This window comes from Protobothrops mucrosquamatus, unplaced genomic scaffold, assembly GCF_001527695.2.
Source record: "Protobothrops mucrosquamatus isolate PMUCROS unplaced genomic scaffold, P.Mucros_1.0 scaffold983, whole genome shotgun sequence".
NCBI lineage: Eukaryota > Metazoa > Chordata > Lepidosauria > Squamata > Viperidae > Protobothrops > Protobothrops mucrosquamatus.
Genome location: NW_015387223.1, coordinates 295219 through 319520, shown reverse-complemented (window position 1 = coordinate 319520; position 24302 = coordinate 295219). Strand labels below are relative to the sequence as shown.

The 24302-nt window shown below is 39.5% G+C and overlaps 1 protein-coding gene across 1 annotated transcript in view; it reads left to right on the top strand.

The window, feature by feature from the left end:
• The window catches only part of IQCA1 (IQ motif containing with AAA domain 1), a 199903-nt gene that overhangs the window by 56279 nt on the left and 119322 nt on the right, over positions 1-24302 (top strand). Inside the window, exons 9-14 of the mRNA XM_029284823.1 lie at positions 7417-7492; positions 9560-9666; positions 15711-15794; positions 16265-16335; positions 18158-18240; positions 22581-22688. Of these exons, the coding sequence (XP_029140656.1) occupies positions 7417-7492; positions 9560-9666; positions 15711-15794; positions 16265-16335; positions 18158-18240; positions 22581-22688 (529 nt within the window). The remainder of the gene's footprint in view (positions 1-7416; positions 7493-9559; positions 9667-15710; positions 15795-16264; positions 16336-18157; positions 18241-22580; positions 22689-24302) is intronic.

Genomic DNA, 24302 nt, shown 5'->3' with positions numbered 1-24302 from the left:
GGGAAGGGTCTACGACAGGCTGTAATAGTCCAGGGCGCTTCCCTGGAATTCTTTTCATAGTGGCACACACCGTACAGCTTTTGATATAGTTTTCCACATTCTTCAAACATGGCCACCAAAACTGCCGGCGAATTAAATGTAGTGTTTTCAAATAGCCAAAGTGTCCAGCTTGTTTTATATCATGGCTGTGTTGAAGCACATAGAGGCGGAGGGTTTCTGGCAAATATAATTTCCCCCTTGTAAGCTAGTCCATCTCTGCAGATTAGGGTGGTGTGATGGTTTTTAAACCATTGATCATGGAGGAGTTTGTGCTTCAGCTTTCTCATCACGGGGTCATCTGGGTTCGGATCTGCCGTAGACGGGGTTTTCTGTGGTATTAATTGAGAAATAATCTGTGCCGTAGGCATGATCGAATCATTGACCTGTTCACGCTGGCTTTTATACTGAGGCAATCTGGACAGAGCATCAGCCAAAATGTTCTCCCCCCCCCAGTATGTACTTTAGGGTGAAGTTAAATCGATTGACGTATTGCGCCCATCGTACCTGTTTGGGGGAAAGTTTGCGAGGAGTTTTCAGTGCCTCTAGGTTTTTGTGATCAGTCCATACTTCGAAAGGCACCTTGCTCCCTTCCAGGTAGTGCCGCCAGGTTAACAGAACCCAACAAATTGCAAAAGCCTCTTTCTTCCAAACTGCCCACCTCCTCTCGCAATCGGTGAATTTTTTTGATGTGTAGGCACAGGGTTGTAAGACCTCCTTATTATTCTTTTGCAAAAGTACTGCTCCGACTGCCACATCACTAGCATCGGCTTGAATCATAAATGGTTCCCCTGGGCAGGGGTGCTTTAAGCTCGGCTCGGCCGCAAAAAGTCTTTTTAAATTCTCAAAAACGGTTTGACAGCTCATAGTCCATGTTAGCGATTGGCACGGTTGTGGCTTTCCCCCATTTCTAATAAGTCTGTTAGAGGTAAAGCAATTTCAGCAAAAGAAGGAATGAATTGACAATAGAAGTTTGCAAATCCCAGAAGCTTTGAAGCTGCTTTCGAGTCGTTGGGGGTTGCCATTCAATTACGGCTTTCACTTTGCCAGGATCCATCTCTATGCCCTCACTGGAGATCCGGTCGAGTTCGGTGGAATTCACACTGATAATTTAACATACAATTTAGCATCTAGTAGTTTCTTTAGTACCTCTTGCACTAAATTCACATGGTCAGCCATATTCTTGCTATAGATTAAGATATCATCAAGATACACCAAAACTTCTTTGTATAGATGGCCGTGCAGCACCTGGTTAATCAGCTGTATGAAAACAGCTGGAGCTCCTTGTAGTCCAAATGGCATAACTTTGAATTGATAGCTGCCCATAGGAGAGTTAAAAGCAGTTTTCCATTCATCTCCTTTTATCCTTACTTGGTAGTACGCTTCTCTTAGATCTAACTTGGTGAAGATAAGGCCCTATGCTAGATGGATTAGTAGGTCCTTCAGGAGGGGGAGGGGGTAATTATTCTCCACACTCACAGCGTTTAACCCCTTATAATCCATGCAGAGCCTCAGCGACCCATCTTTTCCTTGAATAACACCGGGACCCCTACCTGGGATTTACCTGGCTCAATGAAGCCTCTGGCTAGGTTTTTATTCACATACTGCTACAGCTCCTCCATCTCGAGGGGAGACATAGCGTACATTTTTGGTTTAGGCAGTTTGGCTCCTAAACCAATGGCACAGTCATTTGGCCGGTGCGTTGGTAGGAGTTCACATTCCTTCTCACTAAATGCTTCCGCTAAATCTCGGTATTCCCCGGGGATGAGTGGCTCCCCTGGCAGGGGAATGGTGGCTACTTTCACTGTTTCAGCTGTGGACTAGGCTCTCCGCTAACGAGGGGGGTTGGGTCCTACTGGCAATCTCACAGTCCTCATCCCCTTTTCCCACTTGTCTAGCCACGGTAGACCTAAAATCATAGCTTCAGTCATTTTTGGGGCCCCACAAAACGGATGAGCTCCCAATGTTCACCTATTTCTAAATGTACCGGTTCAGTTAAGTGGGTTACTAAGGTCCCTCCCATGAAAGATCCATCCACTTGTTCAAATCTCGTAGATTTGGAGAGTAACCTTGCTCGTATGCCCAGTTTAAGGGCAATTGGCAAGCTGATAATGCATCGGGAGCATCCTGAGTCCACTAGCACCTTTAAATCCATTTGTACCCCTGTCTTAGGGACTATGAGCTTGGCAGCAAGGGAAAAAAGGTGGAATGGGTTGACTCACCATCGGGTCATTTTCTCCCTCATCGTCGCTGTCGTATGAAGCCAGAGTGGTGGTGGATCCGGCTGGAGTTTCCACTCTCTCCTGCATAGGTGATGCGACCTGGGTGACGAGCTCCTAGGTGACCCAGCTTGTCTTTTCTTTTTGGCTGCTGAGCGGGTTTCTTTCTCTCTGGAGGTCCCGATTTACCTCTCTGCTGGGGATACGGGACCAGACAATTTGCCGCTCGCTGTTCCTGCTGGCCACACCTGAAGCATTTGATCAGTGATGCTAGCGGGGACCTGCGAGATTCAGCTGCTTTTATTGCATGAAGCTGGCGGGGAGGCTGTATCGCTGGAGGTTGATGGGGAGGCGGTCGTCTGGCAGGCTCTGGTCTTGGAGCCGGTCCGGGAGCTGCCGACTTTTTCCGACAGGTAAGCTCGATGTCTATCTTTACTGCTATCTGGTACTATTCTTGTAAGCAGTCAGGAATTCCCCAGTAGATGCAGGCCTTGAATAAGTCGTCATCCAAACCCTCTTTAAAATGGTGCACCAGGGATCATTCTGGCCACTGTTCAATAAGGCCTGTGACTCTTCTGAACTCACACACATAATCCATCGCCGGTCTGCCAGCTTGCTTCACTGCATGAATGTCTTTCTCTCTTCTTAAGGCTATAGAGTTGTCTTCAAATTGGGTTCTCAATCCTCGGACGAATAAGTTGAAATTCCATAATTCAGGTGCTTGCTCATTGTACAGACTATTGAGCCCCTCGGCAGCCTCTCCTTCCAGGTTAGCTGCGATAACATCATCCATCGCCACCGGGTCTGGATAGGCATCGACATTGCGGTTCACATAAGAACGCTCTTGATTCAAAAAGAAAGTTAACTTTTCAGGGTCTCCATTGAACGTAGCTTTCAGGGGTGGAACAGCCATGCATTGCTGTCGGTCTAGTAGATCATGCATTTGCTCATAATGCTGCATCAGGTCATGTTGGAGATCTCTTTCTCGTTCAGCCCTGGGAAGGGGTCCGGGACTGGCATGATGACAAGGGTAAGTATCAAGTGATAGTCGGGGACAGTCGGGGCTGCGGTAACATGGGTAGCAATCGGGGCTTTCAGGGGAGCAATGTCGCTCATAGATAACATACCTTTCTTGGCGACCAGGGCTGTCACATCGACGGTGACAGGCTGGACTCGATGATTGTCAGTGACGATCGGGACTGGCTTGGTGCCTCTGATGGTCCGGACTTCTCTCTTGCACGGGGCTTGAGGCTAATGTCAGTGATTGTGAAGGTGGGGAGGGAGCTCTGGCCCCTAGCATGGGACTAGGACTTCTGGTCGAGGAGCTGCCCCTGCCTTGATCATCCTCCTTTTTGCTGGTAGGCAGTGGATGGGTGGCATGCTCCTTGGTTCCCACCTCCAGCCCTTCAAATATCTCCCTAAGGTGCTCAATCGACTGGCTCCGGACTGCAGTCAGGTACTTCCAATTACCTGAGTCGTCCGACGGTGCCGTTCTCTTCGCCCCTTGTCTATCAGGAGAGTGTGTTCTTTGGGGAGCTGGCAGCAAGTATTCGGTCTCCATTGCTTTAGAAGAATCCCTCTTCAACTGGCTCGTTTCTGATTGCTTAGGGTCTCCACTAGGCAGGGAGTCTCCACTTAGACAACCAGATGAGGTCTTTGGTCTTGCCCCCGTCGTTGAAGCATCCGAGACAGTGCTTTCAACCAGTGCGATGGCCTGCGCTCCATCTGCCGATGTACCATCTGTGACTGTGGTGCTGATACCAGGGTTCTCCTTCTCCATATTGGGATCTTCCCCGAGTCTTTGTCAGCCTCCCTTCTACTTTGGGTCAGTGACTGGCACTCAGGACCCCGTAATTTTAAAGAAAAAGGAAGTTTTGGGTTAACGTCATGGTTCCGATAGATGAAACCAGTAAAAGAACTTCAAGGCAAGAATTCTTCCTTAAAGAACATTTTATTAGGAAACAAAGTATCGGCACTTACATAATTGAACCCAAAACTGAGATTCCTTCCCCCCAGATACAAAGTAACAAGTTGCAATTCTCATCCCACAAATGCTGTCATAAATCACATTCCCCAATTAATGTAAGATGCGGGCTTTTCTCACGGCCCCTCAGCCCGCCCAAACCTTATCAAACCATGTCCTTGAGTTCCCACACTTCTACATTGTTATGGTTAGCTAAACCCTCTAGCATTTACCCCATCCCCCTTTCTACATCTGAACTCTAAAAGAATAGGAAAGGCACACTAGAAGCAAAAGTAAAAATGGCTGCTGATTCTCAGTTGTCAGAGCGACGACATCCATTGTCACAGCATTGACAGTGTGTTTGTGCCTGTGTATGTATATGTATATAGGTACGTATGTATAGTATGTATGTAATATGGAACATGGTGCAATGTTTTTAATCTAGTTATTCCTTACCTTCAGAACACTACAAATTCTTAGGGGTTCAACCAAGCCAATTCCACATCTCACACAGCTTTTCTAATATTTGATTGCTTTGTGTGCATAAAAAGGTTGCAAATTATATATAAGATTATAAGTCACATTTGTTTAACATGTTATAAGAAGCAGGTTTGATCTGCAGTGTTAATGTATATTCTAAATAGTTTGAATTGTAAGAATGAAATAGACAATAAAAATGAAGAATAGATTCATATCAATTTATGGCTAAATTAAATTCCATGGATAAGAAATTTAAGAGTTTTGTTTTAACTTATGTTTTGGTTCGATTATGAACAATTTGTTCTCAAAAACTTAACCAGAATTTTGGCATGGTGAGAGAATAATAGTTTAAACATTTCTAGAAGAAAAATATATCAGAAAAAAAACCAACTGGGGTGAGTGTGATATAGTAATTAGATCAGTGGTTCTCAACCTGTGGGTCGGGACCCCATTTGGGGTCGATCGACCATTTCACGGGGGTCGGCAAGCAAGGCTGTCCGCCATTTTTTTGTCCGCCATTTTTTTTGTCCGCCATTTTTTCCCCCTTTTCCGGTGGGTGCCTTACCTCCCTTGGGCTGGGCCAGCTGGTGGTCGGCCTGCTCCGTCTCTGCCACTTGCCAGCTACGCCTCGGCCGGCACAGGGGGCGGAACCACGCATGCGCAGTGCTCCCGGGCAGGGAAAGTCCTCGACTTACGACCGGTTGGGTAGTCCTCGACTTATGACTGGTTTAGTCCTCGACTTACGACCGGTTTAGTCCTCGACTTACGACTGGTTTAGTCCTCAACCTACGACCGGTTGGGGTCGCGGCATTAAAAAGGTTGAGAACCACTGAATTAGATGGTTGAATCAGCCCCATAGTGACCCAGGTACAATTCCACTAAGCCACAATGGAAGTTACTGTGGCTTTGAGCCAGGCCTTTTCTCCAAATCACAAGATTGTTGTTTTGAAGATCAAACAAGAGGTGACTGCCTTGAGCACCTTAGAGAACAGGTTAAGTGTAAATGTAATTAATAAATAAACTTGAAACTTTCTGAAGCACTCCAAGAACTTGCTAAATCTTGCTAATAAAGTTTTCAGGTTGTCAATGATGCCTTTTCATGGGTGCATGTAACTTACTTGAAGCTTTTATGCAGCTTCTTCCAAGCTCCTCATGATACATTAAAACTAAAACATAAATTGATGCTGCTTTATCACCATAATAAATATTTGATTTGATCAAACAAGCCTGTATAAGGTGGCATAGAATGAAAAAAAAGAAGAAATCAAGATATGATGCCAAAAGACTCAACTGAGGACGAATCAGCATATTTCCTGCTTTAATGGCTAAGGAAGTTATAGGAGCACCTGCCTAATCTCAGTTCTCTCTCACTTGGCCAGTTAGATCACATTAAAATTAAGAAAAGACATTATTGCATATTTGTCTCACCCGAGTCCCAGGAGCACTGAGAAATTAATTCAGTGCAGAAGTAAGAACCATTTTATATCATTCTCCAATTCCTTTTACCAGATTGGCAGAATCCCTGAAAATTTATACAGATAAATGTTTTTCTGCATATAAATTCTACTAGTGTGATAGAATTTAATTTAATAAAATTAAATTTTAAAATGTATTATTATAATTATCATAATAATTATATTTAATCAAATTATTAATTTAATAATTTATGCTAGGGGGTGCGATGGCTTAGCGGTTAAAGACATTGACTTTGTCAGCTGGAAAGCTGACAGCCCAGGTTTGAGACCCGAATGCCATGCAATGGGGTGAGCTCCCATTCCGTTCCTGCCAAGCTCCTGCCCACCTAGCAGTTTGAAAGGATGCAAATACAAGTAGATTAGTACCACTTTGGTGGGAAGGTTACATATGCTCCTTTGGCATGTAGCTATACTAGCCACATGACTACGGAAAATGTCTTTGGATAACGTTGGCTCCCTTGGCCAAGAATTGGAGCACTGCGCCCTAGAATCAGACACAGCTGGACAAGGAAACTATTTTTAGGATGATTTAGAAACAGTATCAACATATCTTTTATAAATAAGATTTTAAATATTACTAATAAAAATGTTACAGAGGCCTTTCTTTAAGCCAAGTAATATAAATATGTAATGAGATGAATAAGCATCGGGATGCCTCCCTATCTTTTTAGGGATTCTGGGATGGGGCTATTGGGAACAGTGGTTCTATCAGACACTCCAGCTTGTTACCTTCATCCACTCAGTTGCAATTAATAGAAGCAGAACAGGCTAGACATTGCTATATCATTTCAAACAATAGGAAGTCTGATGCTTTTCACTTAGCAAAATCTGCTAGCTATATGGATTTTCTAATTAATACTCCAGTAACGGTGGGATCCCTGATTGCAGTTTTCTGCACACTTTTAAACACTGAAAATGTGAGCAACTGCAGGAGAAAGACAGCTTGGGAAGAAACCAATTTGCTTACAGCCATACAAAGAAAAACTTTCCCCTGTACCCAAATATTATACCCAATATCTATACCCAAATATTTAGAGTGAACCTCTCTTAATGAAATACAGAATAAAGAGATTAAAGTATAACACAATGCCTGGAATCAGAGAAATAATTTCTCATTCATGCAAATATAGGGATCAATACTACCAACTGTTCTTTAAAACCAAGCAGCTTAGATCTGAAAATGTATTTATAAATTTATAAATTCCTAAATCAGTTCTAGCACTATTTTATATTATTCATTAAGGAAGAAGAGGAAGGTTGGAAAATGTCCCCAAGTAATTTTCTCCCAATAATGGAAGAAGGAAACAACAAATACAAAGGCAAGTAGAGAGAAACTGAAACAGCTATTGTTTATATGGTGAATATTTAGGCAGTTTATGTTTTTTGTGTGCTGTTTGTTAAATATTAACATATGGATACCTAAGACTGAAAACATGCCTCACCTGCTTGGCTGAATCAAAGAGAAATTTGTAAGGTCAATGTTAACTTTAAGAGATGACATAAAACAAATTTTGCTGGTCCATTTTTAATAATAATAACAACAACAGCAACTTTATTGTCACTTTGAAAGTACACCAATTGGCATACATCAAAATGAAATTTCGTTGCATACAGCTCTCAAAGGGCCACCACCTCCGATATACACTCTTTGTTCGTGGCCAGCTCAAGTTACAGATCTTCCATTTTAGTCTCTAGGGAGCGAACGATGGCAAACAGGACAGATGGAAATGGAGCTCCATGTGGATTATCCCTCAAATTAGCTTGTATTCCTGCACAACAATCTCGCCTCCTTTTCTTTTTCTAATCTTGTCTCTTCCACCTTTTCCTTAAAGAGGCCTCACTCCTTTTCGCCCCTGGAGAACGCTGCCGCCGCCACCAACTCCTCCAAAAGCCTCTCTCCCATCCTCTGGGCCTGCTGACAGCCTCATCCAATTCCTTCGCTCCATAAGCCCCGGGACCTCTCCTCCTCTGCCTCCTTTGGAAACAGCCCTTATTTGCAATAGAATCCGTCGCTGGGCCAGCAGTCAGATCTTGCTGCCGGCAGAACAATTTCAAACAGCACCAACGACTTTTAATGGTCTCACCAACAATTCCAAAACAGCTAGAAACTCGCCATGCCAGCAAAGATTGTCAGTCGTATGTTGTATGTTACTTTAGTTCCACCAAATTTCTCAAACACATTAAAACCTTCCTGATCATGTGGCCTATATCCCTTAATATCCCTCCCATAACTCTTCACCTTCGAGAGCCAATGCAGCCGCAGCTGATCCAGGCGCCGCCATCTTATAACATAATCAGATATGTAAACAATAATCCCCAAATATAGATGGTATAGATTGAAAATTAGCTTCCAGGAGTGAGACTCGTGCTTTGCTATAATTTTTTAAATAGCATTTCAAAGGTTTACGTTTCAAATGTATGTCTGAGGATTTCAGAGATTTTTTACAGGATGTGGCATGGTATTGCTTCATCAAAAGATTCAGTTTATCTGTAGACATCATGGTAGAGAAGGAGCTAATTTTGTGGGATTTAAATGAAAACCGGGGTGTGCTAATAACGATGTAATCATGGTATTATTAAATACTTGGAGAGCAATACTGTAGAAATTTCCAATTGATTCATGTAACACTTAGAGATTGTGCACAGCTATAAAAGCCCATAAAATTTCATTGGATGCTTGTATTATCAATTAAGAAAATGCCAGTATAGGGTTTTTTTTAAATTTAGATAGGAATATCAAAAGATGCTTTCATGCATGTCTGTTGTAATGGAAAGGGAGATAGAGACATGAGAAATACATTTCTCAATAGGCCTCATAGAAGAATGCTTGTTTTTCACATGCCAGTCAAAGGATCCATCAGTAAATTCAATTGCCTATTGTGTATGACGTATTATATAACAAAGAAACACTCCAGTTATCATCACCAACAACATCAACAGGTTATTTTGAGTATATAATTAACTGGGAGAAAATTCAAAATAACTTACATGCATAATAAAATTAGAATATGTAACCCACCTACATATATGTACTTTTAATTAGATTACAGTTACATGCATTGGAGATGACATATACATTTTGCCACCTAATGCAGCTTTCATTTCAAAAATGTTTTCCTATCCTTATCTACTTTCAAATATCTGAACTCTTTGCAGAAGCAGGATAAAGAGTCTACAGTGGGCATTGCTTAACCTGTAGCCATAATTGAGCTTTAAGGCTTCATTAATTACAGTTAATTTTCCATTTCAAAAAATCATTAAAACTTGATTAATGTAATGAATTTAGTTACCAGAATCAGAAATACAAATTTTGCTATGCTATAAGACTTATTTTAAAAAACAAGCACCCATTCCTTTCTCATTCTTTTTCTTTTCTTGGGTGACAGATGTTTGGAAGAATAGAGATGAAAAATGGAACTTTTCACAAGAGTATGATCCAGAACTAATCAAAGAAGAAAAAAGGAAAGAAGTGGAAGAAGAGATCAGAGTTCAGGTGACTTCATCCTAGTAGCCCATTTAAAAGAGAAAAAAATGGCTGTAATCAAAGAGAATTCCTATACAAAAGTAAAACTTATCAGGAATATGTATTTTATCATTTAACATCAGCCTGCCTTTATCTTTGAAACCTGTGCTACAAAGTGATTGATATGATGCTATCTGGAAATTCCTTGTTTTACAGAAAAAAGCAGGTGGTTTCTATATAAATATAAAATCTATATACAGGGAGTCCTTAGCTTATGACCACAATTGACCCCAACATTTCTGTTGTTAAGTGAGACACTTGTTAAGTGACTTTTGTCCCATTTTACAACTTTTGTTGGCTTAATTGTTAAGTGAATCGCTGCAGTTGATAAGTTCGTAATCCGGTTGTTAAGTGAATCTGGCTTCCCCATTGACTTTGCTTGTCAGAATGTTACAAAAGGTTGGGACACAGCAGTGGTCATAAATATGAACCAGTTGCCAAGCATTTGTATTTTGATCATGGGGATGATCACAAGGTCATAACTGAAAGTCACTTTTTTCAGAGGCATTGTAACTTTGAACAGTCACTAAACAAGCTGTAGTAAGTCATGGACTACCTGTACATTTGTTTAATAAATAAATAAATAAATAAAATAAGTTTTGATATGAGTTGCTGACATTGTGAAAATTTTTCATTGTTTCCAATTCCTTCTGATATCATGTTAGATCTAAAGTAATAAAAGGAAGTTTCAGTTTTAGTTTTTTAAAGACCCTGGATAGACTTTCCTTTATAATTATAATCATAACTGTTAGTATTTAGTAGCATAATTTGTTGTGTATGCATAATTTCTGGTCTGCTCTGTCATGAGAATGAGTTCATGGAAACCTTGATTGGTAGAGTGAAATACAGTATACTGTTTATGCTACAGATTTGTGTTCTTGTGTATTTACTGTAACCTTCTAAAAAAGTTTCTGGAAAGTGCAGCATTTTGGCCATTTAGCATAACTGATCTTAGCTGACCACATGAAAGCTAATAAGGGTCAGACCTGGTCAATTCCTGGATAAGAAGCCACCAGGAAATTCCAGGACTCTGAAGTTGAAAAAACCACCTAGTATGTTTCTGGCAGAAGATTCAAAGCAGATTTCCCAATGTATGAATCAGATTCTGAATTATTGTAGCACAACAGCTTTCTTACATGTGTTCTGTAATCCACTTTGTGCCTACTTTAGAATGGTGAATTCCATATTTTCTGCTGGATCAATATTTTTGGTTCACCTGCAGAAAAAGGATTGTGGAGCGCTAGTGATCTGATCCCTGCATGTGTGTGTGTCATAGGCAGTAGTTTAAAAAAATATATTTTATGAATAGTGTGCATGAATGCGAAAGTGTATATAGAGGGTCACATATATGCAGTATATTACTTGTTTGGAATTGGTGTGGTCTTCAAACCAAACAATTGCTACATGTGTTTATAGCATCAAGGTGCTAGAGTCTCCTAAGAGCCCAAGCTTCAGTCCTGGATGGTGATACAGTACTTTTAAAAAAAATAATTGAGTTTTATAGGGTTGGGGATAGAATAGGATCGGAATAAGGATTAAGGTTTAGGGTGGGGTTGGGATCAGGATTGGTCTTGGGAGGGGGTTGGGGTCAACATTGGGGTTATCCCCCAATAACATTTTCAATCTTTAGCAAACAGATTATTGTCTGGGTACATATGTTCATTAACAATAGTTGATATAGTAATAAGTAACTGTAGTAAGTGTAATAAATGATAATCATAAACAGTATCAATCAGTTAACGCATATCATTCTTCTTACTAATATATATTCAAAATAACATATCACATTCATTTCTCACTAGTTCGTTTTCCTAACCATTGGTAAAAATTCCATGTTCTAAAGTAAACTGAATCCTCTTTCTCTTTAATCTCTAAAGTCAATCTATCCATTTTTGCACATTCTAAGATTTTCTTAATTAAAACCTCTTCAGTTTTAATTTCATTTTTTCAATATTGGGCAAATACTATTCTCGCTGCTGTCAGTATATGCAATATTAAATATTAATTCTCCTTCTCATAGTTAGGTCCTAATATTCCTAACAAAAATAGTTCTGGTTTAAATTCTATCTGTCTTTTAATCATTTTTCCAACCATGTATGTATCTTACCCCAAAACCTTTTTGCTTTAGAACATGTCCACCAGATATGATAGTAAGTACCTGGCGTTTTATCAGGTTCGCCTGATTCACCAGTTGCGACCTTTTCTGGACCGGGACGCCCTGCGCACAGTCACTCATGCCCTTGTCACCTCCCGCCTGGACTACTGCAATGCTCTCTACATGGGGCTCCCCTTGAGGAGCACCCGGAGGCTCCAGCTAGTCCAAAATGCGGCCGCGCGGGCGGTGTTGGGAGGGACTCGTNCTGACCATCATCTTTAAAGCGCTCCATGGCATCGGACCCGGATATCTCCGAGACCGCCTCCTGCCGCAGATTACCCCCCATCGACCTGTACGCTCCCACAGAGTGGGTCTCCTCAGGGTACCGTCAGCCAGACAGTGCCGGCTGGTGACCCCAAGGGGGAGGGCCTTCTCTGTGGGAGCTCCCACCCTCTGGAATGAACTACCCCCAGAGATCAGGGTGATCCCTGATCTCCCTTCCTTCCGCCGCGCCCTTAAGACATGGTTATTCCAGCTTGCGGGACTGGCCTAGGGGAAAACTTTTAGAGGGGGTTTTCATTATAATTTTAATTAGACCAATTATGAATATTTCCCTTTTAATTAATTTTAAATTTGTAGTTTGATATTTTTGTATTTTTGTATTTTTATCCGGTTGTTAGCCGCCCTGAGTCCGCAAGGAGAAGGGCGGGATATAAATTTAAAAAATAAAATAAATAAATAAATAAATAAATTTCCAGCAATTATTTGAAGTATTTTTAAACATTTTCGCTAATCTTACTGGTGTCATATGCCATCTGTAAAACATTTTATACAAATTTTCTTTACATGAGACTGCTTTAGTCAATTTAATATTTCTATCCCATAGTTTTTGCCAGTCTTCCAAATCTATAGAATGCCCAAATTTTTTTGCCCATGCTATCATTGTTTCTTTTACTTGTTCTTCTTCCATCTTTAAATTTAGCAGAAATCTATAGAGTTTCTTAATCAAGTTTTCATCTGTTTTTAACAATATTTGATCAAATTTTGTCTGTTCTTTATAAAATCCCGTTATCTTTACATCTTTTTCATATCTCGTTTGAATTTGTAAATATGGTAAATCAATTTGTAACCATGGTAAATCAATACCTTGTCGCTGTAAATCTTGTCTGTCTTTCAATTTTCTTTCGTCTTCCAAGATATCTTTATAAGTCACGACTTTGTCATAGTTAACTAAATTTGGGTAAGCAAAAGCTTCCATTGTTGAAAGCCATACAGGTAGCTTGATATAAATTTTCTCTTTTATTCTTTCCCATTCTAAAAGAAGAACATTCCTTATGAAATGGTTTTGGAAATATCTGTGTGTTTTATTCTTCCCGTACCATAGGAAGCCATGCCAACCAATTTGTAGATCATGCCCCTCTAGGTACAATAATGTTTTGTTTCTCAGCGTTATCCATTCTTTAAGCCATGGTAAAATAGCTTCTTGATAGTATAGTGTCAAGGTTCCGACTAATGGAACACTTCAAAGAACTTCCAGGCATTGTTTATTCTAAAAAGTCTTTAATCATATGAACAGAGTGTCGGCACAGCTTTGACAATATAGTCTCCAGTCCGGGAGTCCAAATCCTCCACTATCTTTAGCTTCTTGTAGCATTTTCACTTTAATTCGTGCTTTTTTCCCTTGCCAAATAAATCTCAATATTGTTGCGTTTAGGTCATCAAAAAAGCCCTTTCCCAGTTTTACAGGAATCGTTTGGAATAAGAAGAGTATTTTCGGTAAAATATTCATTTTCACTGTAGCTATTCTTCCTAGCAATGACAGTTGAAGATTTTTCCATTTTTCTAAGTCCAGTTTTATTTGTTTTAACAATCTTTCATAGTTGTCTTTTTTTAATGTTGCACATCTTGTTGTTAGGTAGATTCCTAAGTATTTAACTTTTTTAACTATTTGTAGATTTGTCTTTTTTCTAAGTTGACTTTTCTGTTTATCTGTTAAATTCTTTGTTAATACGTTAGTCTTTTCTTTATTTATTTTCAAACCCGCCACTTCTCCAAACTTTTCTATTCTCTCCAACAATTTAGTAGTTGTTTCAAGTGGCTCCTCCAAGATAAGTGATACAGTACTTTTAATGCTGCAATCTAAAATTCACATCAAGCACGATATTTATTTATTCCATATCTGTCTCACCACTAGTGAAGCAACTCTTGGTGGTTTACATAATATAAGAAACATTAAGTCATCAATGATAAGTCTTCAAATGCAGTAAAAAAACTGAAAAGAAAAAAGAACCATAAAATCCAAATAAACTAAGATAAATATAAGAAATAACAATAATGTAAACATAAAAGTTAAAGCTCCCTAGCTAGTTAAAATGCCCTACAAAACAGTTCTGTCTTAGTAACCTCCTGAATACCAAAAGGGAGGGGGCCAATGTGATCTCTACTGGGGGACTCTTGCAGAGAATTGAAGTTGCCACTGAAAAGTGGCCCCTCTTAGCCTCAAGTCTCTTTATTTCCTGGAAGTGGGGAACTAAGATTAATTTCTCTTAAGGTGAACAGATGGATCAAGCCAGTTTTACAAATACTCATCTGCCCTTATAAGCATGGGTCAGATATGGCTTTATAAGTCAAATTTACACTTTAAATTGTACACAGAAACTAACTAGTTATCAATGCAATGCCCATAACATAGAAGTAACCTGCACTCAGCATCAGGGGACTAGTTATCATAGGAGTTACTGCACTGTGAGCTAACTACAGTTTCCTATAATTCTTTAAAGGCAGTTCTATATAAAATACCTTGTAGTGGTATTGAATTATTATAGCCAAATGAATAGCAGTGCAGTAGTAATGAATTATCTTGCACCAGATGAAGTAATTGTCCCTCTATTCACAGCTTCCACCTGCTTGAGCAGGAGCCAAGAGTCCAAAAAGCCTTCCAAATTGCAAAACTGCTCCTTCAGAGGTAGTGCTTATCCAGCCACAGTTTGTTTATTTACTTGTTTGTTTAAAAGGCTTATATGGCTGCCCATATGAAAACTTAATTCTGGGCAGTTCACAACAAAACCCAGAACCATAAAAACCCTAAAAACGAAACAAAACCCATCACCTCAATTATCCCTTTGGGATGCTCTATAATTAACTCCAGACATCCTCATTCTGCCCCAGTGCCTAGGTCAGTGGTGGCGAACCTATGGCATGGGTGCCAGAGGTGGCACTCAGAGCCCTCTCTGTGGGCACGCGCACTATCGCCCCAATCCTAGGCCTTCAGCTGGGTTTTATAAAACCTTTTCGCTTTAAGCCTCTGCCGCCGTGTGCAAAAAAAAAGAAGGTTCAATCAGTCAATTTCAACTTCTCGCAGGAAAAAAAAAGATCTTGCAAAGTTGGAATTGATTGATTGAACTTTTTAGTCCCACCCAGCCTGCCATTATCACTGCAGCCACGCCCACCCAATGGGCCACACCTAGCCAATGGACCACACCCACCCGGCACTCGACGATGCATAAGTGGGTTTTGGGTTGCAGTTTGGGCACTCAGTCTCTAAAAGGTTTGCCATCACTGGCCTAGGTAATCAAGTCTTCGTGGCCTTCTAAAAGGCTAAAAGGGTAGGGGCCCACCAAATCCACAGGACAGGTGTTCCATAAAGCAGCAGAGGGACAGCAGATTCCACTAGATGGCAAGAGTTAAGGATAGGAACTTGGAGCATGCCTACTATATCCAATTTAACATTTTATTTTGATAATAATGGTTTATTTTGGAGGGAAGATTATTAGAGGCCTAATTCTCCCTCCAAAAAATGCTAATAAAATTGGATGTTTGTATATGAGTGTTTACTCTTAGCATAACATTTGTATTTTCTAGTTGCGGAGTTTTTTTTACACAGTATTTCTTATTACTTCTGTTGTATGCGCTTATACAGGTTGATGAGTTAATGCGCCAGGAACTGAAGAATCTAAAATTAGCCGTGGATAGAGAGACAGAGAAAACTGGGAAAAAAGGAAAGGTAACTGTTTAGTATGGATTTAGTGTAATACAGTATCAGAAGTTGGGGAACACGAAATAAATGTAAACAAAATAAAAACACTTATTTGTATGAAGACGTAGTTCATTAAAGAGAGTTGTACTTGAATGAAAACTTTTGTCATGTGTAGAAGTACTGCCTTTGCAAAGTATTTTTGCAAAGTATACTTTGCAAAGTATAAAGCAGGACAAGAAGCAGTGGATGGAAATAAATCAAGGAGAGTACCAACCAAGAAATAAGAAGAAATTTCCAGACTTAGAACAATTAATCAGTGGAATGGCTTGCCTTCAGAAGTTGTGGATGCTCCATCACTGGAGCTTTTGTAAGAAGAGATTGGACATCCCCTTTTTTGAAATGTATAGACTCTCCTACTTGAGCAAGGAGTTGGACTAGAGAACCTCCAAAGTCACTTCCAACTCTGTTATTCTGTTATTTCTGTTTGTGATTTTTAGAAAAAGAAAAAAGGAAAAAAAGGTGGAAGAAAGAAAAAGTCAAAGAAGGATAAAGATCTGACATCTGACCGGTAAAGTTGCGGTTGCTCTGCTGAGATTCACACTGATAAATCTTTAAACACATTAACTCAGATTTGTTGGCTATTATGGAGAATCTAATACCAGATTGTTTTTAAATGTCTAATAATGCAGAAAGAAATTTAGATAAGGAAAGTCCAATTTGCATAAAATTTACTTTAGGTTAAATGTACAATAGTTTGTAAGTTTTCTTCATATGTATCAAATATGCATTGAATTTTATTCCCTATAGTAGATGTGAAATATTTAGTGGTTTCAGATGTATATCTGAGTTTTCCATCTACGTTTAAGATACTTGAAATAGGATATGAACTAATTCTTCTATAAGAACTATATATTTTCTCTTTTATTCCCATGGTCTAATTGCAGACTAGAATTTAGAATGGGTAATTTTGGGCCGATCTCCTTCATTTGTTGTCCTGCTTGATCTTTGTGCCAAATGGGATATTGGATAGCGACGTAGGAATTATGGACCGAAAGCATCACTGTTATTTCCCTTTGAATTTTCCAAATCATCTAAATGATAGGGCCAAATGTTAAATTCAACTTTCTACAAAAAAAACCCTACTGATATATAAAATATGAGTAGACTCTTAGCCCTCGCCCATTGCATCAGTATTTCCAACATTACCTTGAAGTACATAAAAATATTCATATAGATCATTTTCACAAATAATTCACTGCTATATGTTTATACTTTACTCGAAAAGACATTATGTCAGAGTTGCTTCCAGAAGTCTGTAATTCAAAATTTCTTTCTAAAAAGTAAAATAAACAGTTCAGAAACTCTGGCAATGAAATGCAATAGTATATTAAGTATAGCCCTGCAATAATATGAAAATGTGCATGTGGCAGAAGTTTGAATCACATATTTACTTAAAAACCTTATTCCATATGTAAGAAATAATTATTGATTCTGAATTATAATTTGGATTCTGCTGTTTGACCCATTGTTCTGAACTAAATATACATAGGATTGCACTATATCTAAGACTTTAGTGCTTCATTTTTCAATACAGGTAGTCCTCAACTTACAACAGTTCATTTAGTGACCATTCGAAGTTACACCGGCCCTGAAAAAATATGACTTATGACCGTTTTTCACACTTAAAACTATTGCAGCATCCCCATGGTCACATGATCAGAATTCAGACACCTGGCAACTGATTCATATTTATGATGTTTGCAGTGTCCCAGGATCATGTGATTACTTTTTGTGACTTTCTGACAAGCAAAGTGAAATTGGGAAGCCAGATTCACTTAGCAAACATGTTTCTAATATAACAACTGCAGTGGTTCACTTAACAACTGTGGCAAGAAAGGTCATAAAATGGGGCAAAATTCACTTACATCTATCTCAATTAACAACAGAAAGTTTGGGTTCAAGTATGGTAGTAAGTCGAGGACTAGCTTATACTACAGTAATACTAAATAAATATGTCTGATTTCATACTATTTAAGCACCAACAGATGAAAAACTATAGCAGTGACAGTAAATACGTAATGGCAAACTTTCATTAAAATTATGAATGAGATACTATTAAGCATAAAAAATATTTTTAGGCAAGAACATTTAAAGGAGACCTAATACATGAGAAAAAATATATGCTTTTTTTCCAATAGAAGAATATAATTCAGGGTTGAACTGTGGAGTCCTTGGTGCTCTCTGAGCTTGGTTGTTTGCTTGCACATATTTCATTACTTGATTAGGCAACACCATCAGTGCTAATTCCATTGAAATACCTGCAGAGACCACCAAGAATATGCCTTTGTCTACAGATATGGTTGTGTAGCTTTCTCTTTATTTATGTATAGGACCATTGATTCTCTTTACCAAGAGTTGGTAGAAGAAGGACTATTAATAAGAAGTAAAAAAGTAAAACTCAGCGATTATGTGGGTAAAGTATAACTTTTATATGTTAATACAGACTATTTATTTTGGAATTGTATTCAAATAATGTATAATATTGGACTTAAACATTTGTGACTGAATTGATACTGGATAAATGAACTACAAAACCAATCACTTTAATTTCAGATAAAAGTTACTAAGAATCAGCAACTTGGTGACAGAGATTAAAACAAATTCAGGATTTTGGCTGCAGTTTACACATTTTAGTAAATTGTTCTTCCTGATAGTAGCAGACTTCAAACAGAATTAAAGATTGATACATTATTTATGGTCTTAACTTAAATATCTGGTAATCTGTAATAATAATACAAAATGCCAAAGGGAAGGTTTTTAAAATACTTACCAGTAACTGGGCCACCCAACTTCCACAGCTATTCATTAAATAGAAGTAGAAAAATTTGAAAAGCCCAAAGGAAGAGTAGCACCCGGACAAACAGAAAGTTCCTCACAGGTTGGTGAGTGATCTTTAAACGTATCTAGAATCTAATTTGCCATATGCGCAGGGTAAGTTTTATTCAGTACTCTTACATTGATGTTACAACAGTTGAATATTTCAATAGAGTGTATTTCTGAGTGAATGTAGGATAGATGATAGCACGAACAGCACAAATATGCACACACTTAGTGTTCTGTACTTATTATTGTAGTGGCATTTCTGACAATGCTATAAGTTTAGATGGTACTCCTATCTCCAAATTTTAAACACAATAGTCCAAAAACGAATGCTCACAAAAACTTCCACATTTTGGAGGAGAATTACAATTATAAATTTATTATTTAAGGTATGTTGAGCACTTTCTGATTCTACCGTGTTTCACCGAAAATAAGAGCGACCCCAAAAAATAAGCCCTAGCGTGGTTTTTAGTGTGTGCCTAATATAAGCCCCCCCCCAAAATAAGCCCTAATTAAGAGCCCATTGTCTGGTTGCTCACTGCCATAACGGGGCAGGAAGCTGTGCGGTGTGCTGGTGCTGCCACAAGGTAAGGCGAGGCAGGTGTGTGTGGAGCTGCCCCATGCGCCCCTTACCCACGCACCTTAGGGTCCCTGCAACCAGGCCATTCCCTGCTCGGCAATCTACCCCCACCCATTCAATGACCCGGCTACCCTCCCACCTCTTCCCTTTCACTCCCCTCCCAAGCTGGACTGCCATACTATGGAGGATGGGTGAGGGAGGCTCGGTCCCCTTATCCGGTTCCTTTCCACCATTTTGGAGCCGGGGGCGGAAATTATGGCAAAAGGCTTCCACTGCCGTTGCGCAACAGCTGTGTCCACCATTGGAGGGGCTTTCTTTGATCCCTGCCCTCCCCACTTCACCCCGCCTCACAGATTACTTGCCTGGCAGCGGGAGGCTGCCTCCTCCTCAGCCTGCTACTTGGGTTCTGCAGCAGCCCCTTGTGCTACCGCCTGTATTGTATGGTTTCAATGGTGGCAGCTCTGGAGACCGGTGGTAGGCTCTCTGCATTGTCCCTGGGTTGGCGACTTCAGCCCCTGGTCCCCTTTGCAGCTCTGCCCATGCAGAGTGTGGCAGTGGGGGTGCTCTGAAGACCATGTTGCCATGACTCCAGCCGCCAACTCTCCCGTGACTGTGAATAAGAACAGGTAATCCTCACTTAACTATAGTAATTGGGAGCTGCATTGCTATGTGATGTCACTTAGAACATAGAATAACAGGGTTGGAAGGGACTTTGGAAGTCTTCTAGTCCAATCCCTGTTTGAGCAGGAAACCCTATAACATTCTGAATAAATGGCTGTCCAATCTCTTTTTGAAAACTTCCAGTGATGGAGCACCTACAGCTTCTGGAGGCAAGCTGTTTTACTGATTGATTGCTCTCAATCTCAGCAAATTTCTTCTTAGTTCTAGGTTGGATCTCTTTTTGATGATCTTCCACCCACCACTTCTTGTCCTGCTCTCAGGTATTTGGGAGAATAAGTCAATTCCCTCTTCTCTGTGCAGTCCCTCAAGTACTGAAAGACAGCTATCATGTCACCCTTAATTGTTCCCTTAATCGTCCATCATACAGTTTAGCTCCAGACTCCTTTGTTGCTCTTCTCTACAGTTTTTCTAGGACCTGAGCATTTATTATTTTTTTTGTATCATGGCGACCAGAACTGAATGCAGTATTCCAAGTGTGGCCTCATTAGTGCAATATAGACCAGTATTCTCACTTCTCGTGATTTTGATAATATCCCTCTGTTGATATAGCCTAGGACTGCTTTTGGCTTTTTTGGCACCTGCAGCACACTGCTGGCTTACACTTAAGTGGCAGTCCAGTAGAATACCTAGATCCTTCTCACATTTACTCCTGTTGAGCCATGTACTGCCTATTCTATACTTTTGCATTTGATTTTTCCTGCCTAGTTTCAGAACCTTACTTCTCTCACTACTGAACAGCATCCTGCTGAATAGGGCCCAATGTTCAAGTATGTCAAGATCCTTCTGTATCTTGACTATATCTTCTAAAGTGCTGACAATTGCCCCCAGTTTGCTGTCATCTGCAAATTTCATGAGGCCCCCTTTTCCCCCCTCATCTAAATAATTTATGGAGATGTTGAATTACTCACAACTTCTGAAGGTGATGCTATCTATCTTACATTTTTCTATCTTAACAAGGAATAAGATGTGGTCTATTTCGTGAAATGCCTTACTGAAGGTTAAGTATACTATGTCTGCAGCATTTCCTCAATCCACCAATTTAGTCACTTTATCAAAGAAGGCTAAAAGTGTCTGGCATGATCTGTTTTTAATAAACCCATATTGGCTTCTATAAATTGCTTGATTCTATAAATTGCTTGATTCTATAAATTGCTTGATTCTATAAATTGCTTGATGCAAAGAATGAATTAAGCAGTTCTGCTTTCTCCCTCTAGTGAAAAGAAGGAGCAGGGATAAAATGATAGCAGTGTTTTGTTATTTGAGGGACTGCCACAAAGAAGAGAGGGCCCATCTATTTAGCAAAGCACCAGAAGGCAGAACAAGACGCAATGGATGGAAACTAATCTAGGAGAAAACCAACCTAGAACTAAGGAGACATTTCCTGACAGTGAAAACTATTATCCAGTGGAACAGCTTGCCTTTAGAATTTATGGGTGTTCCATCACTGGAGGTTTTAAAGAAGAGATTGGACAGCCATTTGTCCATAATGGTATAGGGCAGGGTCCCCAACCTCTGGGCCCACTACTGGGCTGCAGCTTAATTGGAATTGGGCCGCTTGAGTGGCTGGCTAGAGCACATGCGCGCAGCTCAATTTGCGCAAGCGGTGCGTGCTGGCCCACCGCTCATGCAAGTCAAGCTGCGCACTGGCTCACTACTCAAGTGGCCCAGTTTCCCTCTTCCCCCCACCAGCTAGGCCACCAAGCTGCAACGGTTGGGGACCGCTGGTAGAGGGTCCCCTATTTATGCAGTGGGTTGGATCATTAGAAGATCTCCAAGGTACCTTCCAACTCTGTTATTCTATTATATCTCTTAAGTATTCCTCATTCAGTGCTGTCGTAACCTTAAATGGTTGCTGAATGAGTGAATGATATTATTTACAGTTTAGAAAGTTTAGAAGTTTAGAATCTATGCCTATGTGTCATTCATGTTAAGAATGCATTCCAACTAAGTAACTGTTAGAATTGAAAATGTTGTATTTATGTTCCCTAACAATTTCTACTTGTTTCTACTTAAGTGGACCACTGCTTAAGTATGAGCCAGCAGTGCTGTCAAAAAAGCAAATGCAGTCCTAGGCTGCATCAACAGAGGGACAGCATCAGGATCATAAGAAGTAATAGTATACTTTATACTGCAATAGTGAGATCACATTTGGAATACTGTATCCAGTTCTGATCACCATGATACAGAAAACATGCTAAACCCCTAGAAAGAGTGCAGAGAAGGGCATCAAAGATGAGAAGGGATCTGGAGGTTAAATCGTATGATGAATGGTTGAGGGAGCTAGGTATGTCTAGCCTATTGAAGAGAAGGACTAGGGGTGACTATCTGTGTTGGGAGGTGATCACAAGAAAAGATTTGACTTATTCCCCAAAGCATTAGAAGGCAGTACAAGAAATATGGGTGGAGGTTTGTTAAAGAGAGATCCAAACTAAAATTAAGGGGACAGTGAGAACAATTAATCAATGGAACAACTTGCCTCTTGGAATTGTGGGTGCTCCATTACTGGTGGCTTTCAAGAATGGACTGGACAGCCATTTGACTGGGATAATATAAGGTCTCCTTCCTTAAGCAGGGGTTTGGACTAGGTTCCTTCCAAAGCTATGATGCAGTGTTCTATAGTCTACTTTTTGAAACTAAGCGTTTTGTATTGCACATTTGTTTCTTCCTTGTAGGTGAGTACAACTATCTGGGGACCATACTTCGACAGGTAGATGTAGAACCAATGCCTTCTCTTACAGATGTGAAGCAACTTATAGCCCTGTATGGAATACTGCCATTAGGTAAGTTCACAGGAGAACTGGCCAAAGGGCAGAATACCATGCTTGGGTTCCTGAGAGTTTCATATTTTTATTAGCTATGAAAATGTTTGATTTATTTCTTTTGAAATAGTTCTATACAGTTATTATCTCTTAAAAGATTTTCAGCTAAGACAAAATAATTGTCTAATTTAAAAAGTTTTAACTACAGCACCACTCTTTTTATAATTTTATTTCCATCATAACAGTTTGGCAGCTGCAGCATATACAAAAAGGCCATTTGGGGAAAATAACAAATTAAGTCTCCAATGTTTAAATGAAGTTTGAAGAAAGGCTGAGATTTTAATGTACCTTTGATACACCAACTAACTTTTTTCCCTTTTCCTTTTATTTATTTAGTTAAAAGAAAGATACACTTCTAAAAGAGATAATATCAATAAGTATACAAAGAAAATTTCTCAAATTATACAATTAATGTTCAATATACATTAATAAATGGTAAAATATACCAAGCAAAGTACATTGCATTCTATTTATGACAGATAAATATAAAAAGTATAAAACTTTGAGCTTAGGGTCATATCCTCAATGTATTATTATTTATAAATGGAGAAGGCTTTAATGCTGGGAAAGATGGAAGGAAAAAAAAGACGGGGAAAACCAGCAGCAAGGTGGGTAGGCTGAATTACAGTGATGATGTGGGTGCTGTTGGAATGGGTCTATGACAGTTCGCTGTGGCTAACTCACCAAGGTCAATTCACGGCCAACTTGCCATGGCCAACTCGCTACAGGATAACTTGCCATGGCCAATTTGCCACAGGACAAGTTGTTGTGGGACAAAACTTAAACTAGTATCAAAGAAATAGTGGAATAGAATCATTAAAGAAAGGATGCAAAAGGAGGGATAGAATGAAATGTGAATGCAAAAGTTAAAATATTTATTTATTTATTTTTGTTTTAAACAAGTTTTATTGGTTTTTTTCTTTTTACAAACAAGTGTTTGAGAAACAACGTGGTGACAGGGTAATCAATTATCCAAAAACAAAATCATACATATGTAATTCAGATTAAATCATTAAAAACTCCCTCTCTATTCCCTCAAATAATATATTATATTCAAATTAATGTATTTTTCAATAAAGTTGAATCAATCAAAACAATCATCAATAACATTTCATCTATATGAATCCAGATCCTGTATTGAGCTTTACTATTTACAATTACCATGTTCCAATTTTGCTTAAATAAATATATTATTAACACTTCAGGTGTCTCTCCTTTCCCTTTTTCCTTGACATAATCAGTGACTCATTTGTTAATATCATTTCTTCTTTTATCAAAAATCCCTCTTATTCTTCTTCCATTACAAAATGACTATCCTTTCTAAAAACAAGAATATTACTCCAAAAAATACATTTCTACTCTATTTTAAATCTATGATCTATCCAGGGCTTTTTTTCTCAGAGAAAAGGTGGCGGAACTCAAACCTGGCCACGCCCTCATCAAACCCTAGGACCGCCCCTTTAGAGAACAGGAATGCAAGTAAAATTTGGGAGGGGCTATTTCCGGTGCGGGAGGGGCTATTTCCGGTGCGGCCGGCCCGGAAAAAGGTGCCGGAACGCGGTTCCGCCGCGTTCC